Source organism: Trichomonas vaginalis, chromosome VI (genome assembly GCF_026262505.1).
Source record: "Trichomonas vaginalis G3 chromosome VI, whole genome shotgun sequence".
Lineage (NCBI taxonomy): Eukaryota > Parabasalia > Trichomonadida > Trichomonadidae > Trichomonas > Trichomonas vaginalis.
This window is the reverse complement of record NC_067208.1, coordinates 16,065,904-16,072,829: the sequence shown is the minus strand read 5'-3', so window position 1 is coordinate 16,072,829 and position 6,926 is coordinate 16,065,904. Positions and strand designations below refer to the sequence as shown.

The 6,926-nt window shown below is 35.5% G+C and overlaps 2 pseudogenes across 2 annotated transcripts in view, besides 1 other annotated feature; both read right to left on the bottom strand.

The window, feature by feature from the left end:
* Positions 1-676, bottom strand: part of TVAGG3_0874170 — a 946-nt pseudogene extending 270 nt beyond the window's left edge. The window contains exon 1 of the mRNA in view: positions 1-676. This exon is cut by the window's left edge and continues 270 nt beyond it. Within this exon, the coding sequence occupies positions 1-676 (676 nt within the window).
* Positions 1-6,926: part of a mobile genetic element that runs on past both edges of the window.
* TVAGG3_0874160 lies at positions 2,527-2,693 on the bottom strand (annotated as a pseudogene). Its single transcript has one exon. A coding segment is annotated over exon 1 (167 nt).

The window sequence follows — 6,926 nt, the reverse complement described above, 5'->3', positions numbered from 1 at the left end:
CCGTTTTGCTACGTTCTATCTCTTTGACGGAGTAGTTATATTTCCTCATTGCTGCTTTACATTTTGAACATTGTGGGTTCATTTTAGCATTGTACATTGAAATTTGACCTGCTAGAACAACTAAGGCGTCAATGGTTTTCTTTAACTCAAAAGTTGCGGGTTTATTTGTTCGTTCCATACTTTACCTCTTCTATCTTTATCTCTTATCTGCCATACACATTTTGCAACTAACGAACAAAAGTTGTCGTAGGTCTTAAATTCTTCAGATTTATATATGTCAGAGATGTTCTTATATACCATGTCGCAGTCTTTTGTCCATGACTTTGTGGTTGCAATGAAATCCAAGAAACTCATAGTTAACTCTTACGTATGAACTTCTTTATTTTTACTGAGTCAGTTGCTTTGACTTCTATTTCATCGAATTCAGGAATAGTGAGCTTTTGTTGTTGTTTTCAGGAAGTTTAGGTAGATGGTCAATAATATCCTGCATTTCATAAAGATACTGTTCATTTGTTTCATCTTTCGCACTACAGTCTAAATTACATGTTAAAAGTTCTTGCTTTATCTTCTGGATTTCTGTTTCGAAAGTATATGAAGAAGGAATGAAGCTTTTCATTTCTACTAACATAGATGTTGGGTTCATGACTAAAGAGTTTGGTGAAGTTGTTGCTAACATGTTCTTACAATAAAAATAAAAAATATTTTTTTAAAAAAACTAACTTTATTTTTTATTTCGGGAAAATTCATGAGTTTTGGTTGAAAAATACGGTGGAAGCAAAAGTGGCTCGACCTCAAAACAAGCATTTTGTGAAGAATATAGCAACCGGAAGAAAACCGGCGGTTGGTTTTTATACAAAATTCAAGAGGGTGAAAAAATGTTAGAAAACGTGTTAGATCTAACATGCTACCCTAAAATATATTTTTGGTTCATTTACACTCGTTACGATGAAGAAGTCTTGACATTTTCCCGACTGTTGTCAAAATTCATGTTGTCTCATTTTTTCAGAGAAGTTAAATTACCTGGTAGCACATGGTAACATGGTAGCACCTTCAGTAAACATCTCATTTTAACTCACTTTTTTTCTATCTTAAGGAATTTCATGAGTTTTCTACGAGTGTTAGAAAAAATGTTAGAAAACGTGTTAGATCTAACATGCTAACATAAAATATATTTTTTGGCTATGTCCCACCGCTTTGCGTCTTTAGGTCAAAAATAAATTGTTTTCATGAGTTTTCTACGATGTTAGAAAAAAATGTTAGAAAACGTGTTAGATCTAACATGCTAACATAAAATATATTTTTTGGTGGTACGTCGGACATTGTCTTGAAACAGTACAAATATTGTCTTGAAACAGTGCAAATATTTGTCTGAAACAGTACAAATATTGTTCTGAAACAGTGCAAATATTGTTCTGAAACAGTACAATGGACAACATCGAGCCATTCATGAGTTTTGTGTGTTGTCTACGATGTTAGAAAAAATGTTAGAAAACGGTTAGATCTAACCATCTACCCTAAAATATATTTTTTTCTATCTTAAGGAAATTCATGAAAATTCAAGAGGGTGAAAAAGAGGTTAGAAAAGAGGTGAGATCTAACATGCTAACATAAACTCACTTTTTCAGCACTTTTCCGTAGTTGTATATGAAAGACAATTCGAGATAAAAGTTCATAGTACAATGGAAGAATATGTTTGCACACCATTTGTTGTGAACCAAACTGAAAGTCAGAGAAACTGTTACTAGGTGGTTCGTAGAATTTAGAAGCAAAGTCATAAAAGTCCTTACCGATACATAGAAAACTATTGTTGCTTGAACTGAAACTTGCATGGCACATAACATTTGAGGGTCAAACACGTTTCTATTAAACTGTCAAATCTGCTGGTGGAAGTATAAATTTAAATGGACCATCTGGTGGTAATGGTTCGTTCTGGTTTAGTAACCGAAGAAATTTGTGCCCAAGAACGTTTGTCTACTTTCCAAAATAAAAAACTCTGTATCTCTTGGAGGTTAATTTCAATTCTTTGAAATGAAACGGTGGAGTTCATCTTGTCATATTCTAGTTTCAGATAGTATGTTCCATTTAGTAAAGAGTCGTATTTTTCTTGAAATTCCCAATAGTATTTGTTCATTTGAGTTTGAAAGTCATTTAGAGTTTTCTCAAGACTTTCGTCTGAACGAACTGTAAAGATTCTCATTTCATCAAATTTGTCTATTAGACCATCAGAACCTTTATACTGCCCATGAAAATATACTGCGAACATAAATGCGTTAGTTCTATTTGAAAACAAAACTCTTCTAAATCCTATTGCCTTTGCATCTGAAGGACTTTGAAGCCAACGAACTGGATAGTCAAACCTGTATGCTCGGGATGAAATTTCTTCATCTGAAATAGTCCTACCAGCATTTGTAAAGATATAGTCTAACGGTTTTGTATCTGCTACTTTTGTTCTTTGTTTTCAACCTGAAGCATTTAATATATGTAAAAATATATTGTTTTAAAAACGTTTTTACTTCATGCAATTTTTTACTTCATGCAATGTTTTATTTCTGTGCCGTCTTCAAGTATGCCCCAGTACTTACGCTTGGAGAGGACATGAACTTCTGAAAATACCTTATCTAGCTTAAAACAGCCCATCTTTTCACGACCATTCCCATTTCAATGAGTTTGTTATAGCCTTCTTCGTTCGTCATGAGTGCGTCAATGTTCTCATAGTAAACCTTCACTTTGGATTTGACTTCGGAGAAGAATTTGTTGTAGTTGTCAAGGACTGCCTTTGCGAACTGAGGGTAAGACCAATGTTCGACAATAGGTTTTAATGTGGTTACTAAGCCACTTTGACCTTGAGTGAATTCGTACTTCAAAACAAAAGGAGAAAACCTTTCAACAAAGTTGTCGACCTTCTCATAATGTTTACTCTTCATCTCTTGAGGTTTCTTAATGGAATATCCCCATGTCGAATTCATAAGCAATTGAGTGTCATTGCAAGTTTGGGTTTGAAGCTTTCCTAATATCATACAGTTGTTGTATGACTTTTCCAACTGTATAGTTCCTTCCCGGGAACTCACCATCTTCGTTTGGAATTCCAGTCGGAATATATTGGACAAACCTCATGTATGCAGCGTTAAGGTCGACAATATATATCTTTTCATCTGAGTCGAACTTGTCGCAACCAGTTGGTCCAGTTTGTGGAAATTCAAGTGAGTCTCTTATCTTCTGAGAAACTTCTCCTGTTATCTCATAAACATCGTCGAAGCAACCTGTTTCATATAAAACCTTCTGACCTAACTCAGATGCTCTCCAATACAATTTGACGTCAATTGGATGTCTCAATGGAAGTTTGTTTATAGCATCTTGAAGTTTCTTGCAACCTCATTGGAAGTTCTTCTGGTTCAGGTTGGTATCCGAACAATCCAACTCCTTGTGGAATTGTGTACTTCTTTTGTACTAGAACTTTGTCTGAACAACTTTTGGTCTTGCTAAACAGTGAAAAGTTTGTTTCGTCTTTTGGTACAAAAGTTTCTGTCAGCTTGTCATCTGGAATTGGTTCCAACAAACCTTTCTCGAAAAGAATGTTTACAGCTCTGACAATGTTGCACTTGCCTTTTCCGAACAATGGGTTTGTAAGACTTTCGTTCAACATGAAGTGGTTGTGGACAATTACAATCTTCAACCATGGCAATTTGAAGTCAACAACATAGTCGTCATGTGAAGAACCTTTAGCTGTAGGTATGTTGACTCGGATATTTGACATTTGCAACGGTGCAATTTTTGCCAATTGACCTCTGAGAATGTACCTTGTCTTCACACATGACTCAAGATACTTCATTTTCTCTATCTGTAACAAGACCAGAGTTCCTGAGACATGTAAGAATGCAAGTTCATTGACAATTGTTTCAATTGAATTGTAAATTCCATACCTTGTCAAGTCAATGTCAGACTTATTTCTGGAAGGGAAGTATCCAGCATGTTGTCTGACTGCTTGAGGGTTAGGTGGTACCATTCGAACTTGACACTTGCAATTCCTTCAATTGCATTCAAAATGTCTGAGTCTGAGTCAACCATTTGTTCTCTCTTTGTAGTCTTGAAAGCGTCAAGAAGCATTGCAGCTGTTGTGACATTGCCATATGCATAGTAAATGTGACCATCCAAATCTGTTATGGTCAATCTGAGATTGTGTCCTTTCTTATTTCCGTCTTGTATGGCAGCAAGTACACCCATGAAGCCTTCTTTGTTCTTTCCTTCGTCAAAGTTTACTGTAAAGGTTCGACCAGAAGTAATTTGACTTCTAACTTCACGGTACTTCTCATATGCATAATCTTGTTCTTTTCATGGGAGCATGTGCGTCTTCACCTTTTTCCTTTTTTCCTTCTCAAAGGATGCAATTGTTCGTCATGTTTCCAGTAGAATCTGGCAAAGCGTCGTGTCCTTCAACTTGAGGTTCACTAACATCGAAAGGCATGTCCATAAGACGTTCTTCTTCTAACCTCTCTAGTCTGTTTGGATAATTGGCACGTGCTGTTTCCAAATCCATTTCGTAGGTCAGACCAGCCAGTTTGTCATAGACTTTTATGGGTCTTCCCTTCCTATATTTTTAAATTCTTCGAAACTCTCCAACCATATCTTGCAACTCTGCTTTTATTCTAGCAGATTTTCTATCCATTCTATATTGGGGCATTTTTATAAAATAAAAAAATATTTTTTCTTTACTTTACATAACCGCCTGCTGCCATAAGTCTTTTTGACGCCAACCCATACCAGCTAATGAAGGTTGACTTGGTTTAGTTTGGAAACTAAACTTTGGTTTTGGTTTATCTTCAGTTTTTGGTTTCTCTTCTTCTATCGGTTTTTCGTCACTTTTCGGTTCCTCTGACTTTACTTCACTTGCAGGAACAGTTGTGTCGTCAACATCTTCATAAATATCATATGCCATTTGTTTTTGTTTTCCTTTCAACTTTTTGTGTTTGTTGTAAAGTTTAGAATATTTCGACTCTAAGTCAATGAGATGTTCTATAATGAACTGTTGGTCAGTGAAGTAAACTTTTCCATCTGTTGTCTCGAAAGCTCTTCAGACTTCAATATTTTATTTGTGAGAGTCTGTTTCTTTTTTGAGATACTAGCCGTTCCATTTTTATGAAAAGTGACTTTATAGTTAGGGTTTGTATTTCCAGACCTGGCACTTTCTATATATTGAATTTTTCTCTTCATCTGTAAGTTCTTTGACGGGTTTTGACAATGGTTCTGAATTTTTGTTTGTGTGTTCAAATCTACCGTTTCAACTTCTTCGGTCATTTCATCTCAGTAAAAAATTTTAGTTTTGTTTGTTTTTCAACTGGTTGTTTAGTTTTTTAAGTCGGTCTAAAACTTCCTGAGATATAGGAAGAACTTGACAAACACGTTGTGTAACTGCTGGAAGCCGACAAATCCATCTTGAACCCATTTGTCTCAATGCTGTATTGTTCATTTCATCTCAGTAAAAAATTTTACATTCCCAAGTTTGAGGTGGTTGCGGTTGGTTATTGTTTACCCATTGTTGTGCATGGTTATATCCTCTGTTAAGAATCTTTCACCTTGGTCCATATAGTGTCCTGCTTGGTTATAGTAGTCATTTGCTTTGTTTATAATAGTTTCCTGCTTGTCTTCCTACATTGTCCATCCATTCTTGAACTTTTCCTCTTGTTTCAGGATTTGGAATAAGATTTGTTGCATCTCGTGCTACATCCCAACCTTTCTGTACAGTTTTGTATAATAGGTTGTGCTTTCTCTTTAAGTATACTAATGTACTCAAAATCTTCCTTCCAACTCCAAATACACCTCTGGCTATTGTTCCCACTGCGGGTAAAAATCTAGATGCAACTCCTGCTAATGCGCCAAATAAACCCATTCTTATGGGTTAAAAAATGACGAATCCAAACAAGGACCCCTATGTTTCTAAAGCGACAAAGAAAGCACTCATGATAAAAATCTTTAGTTCAACACCAAATGCTTGGTTATGGATATCTTGGAAAACATTCCGAGAGTTAGAACAGATGGACCACCATACTGGCTATATTTGTCGGTCAAAACACAAGATACTGTGAAGCCATACCATTATGGTCCAAAAATATTTTAGATGTGAAAACTGCTTTGACAATATTCGTTGACAAATACCATCCAACAAAAACTGACATCTGACTGTGAAAGTTCTTTCAAATCAGATGATGTAAAAAACTATCTGCGTTCAAAAAATGTAAACCAATATTTCATTGTCGACCAAACCATTCTGCTCTTGGTGTCATTGACGGTTGTATTAAAAATGTTAGAGACTTAAACCAACCACAAGGTGGTGAAGCAAATGAAATGTCATATGACGACAAATATAGACACTTCTCCATGGCAAAGATGAGACAAGTTTTAAATATTTTACAATAACCGTAAACAAAAAGGTTGGGAAACCACTCCCCCGAAGAAATGAAAAACAACCCCGACTTAGAGAAAGACTATATTATTTAATAATTTATCAAAAGAGACAAAAACAAGAAAGAATGCCGGGCTTCAAACTTCAGAAAAGGTGACAAAGTAAAAATAGAAATACCTAAAACGCGACCCATATGAAATACTATTGACTATGACAACAATGGGAACCCGACAGGTACTCACATTCGTGTTCGTAAAAATAGAAGAAAGTATACAGAGAATATTATGAAGTTTTAGGCAAACATGGCAAAATGTACACACTGCAAGCAGAAGATAAAACTACTATTGTCAGACCTCGTTTCAACTTGTCAAAGTTCAAGGTTGTATACTTTCAAAGACAGTTCCTAACAAATATAAGACAACTCCTGACGAATATGCTAAAGAAGTGGAACATGACGACTAAGCATTTCTATACCATGCGTAAACTGTCATGTAAGGGGATGTAGTCTTTACTTTGTCCGGTTGTTTGC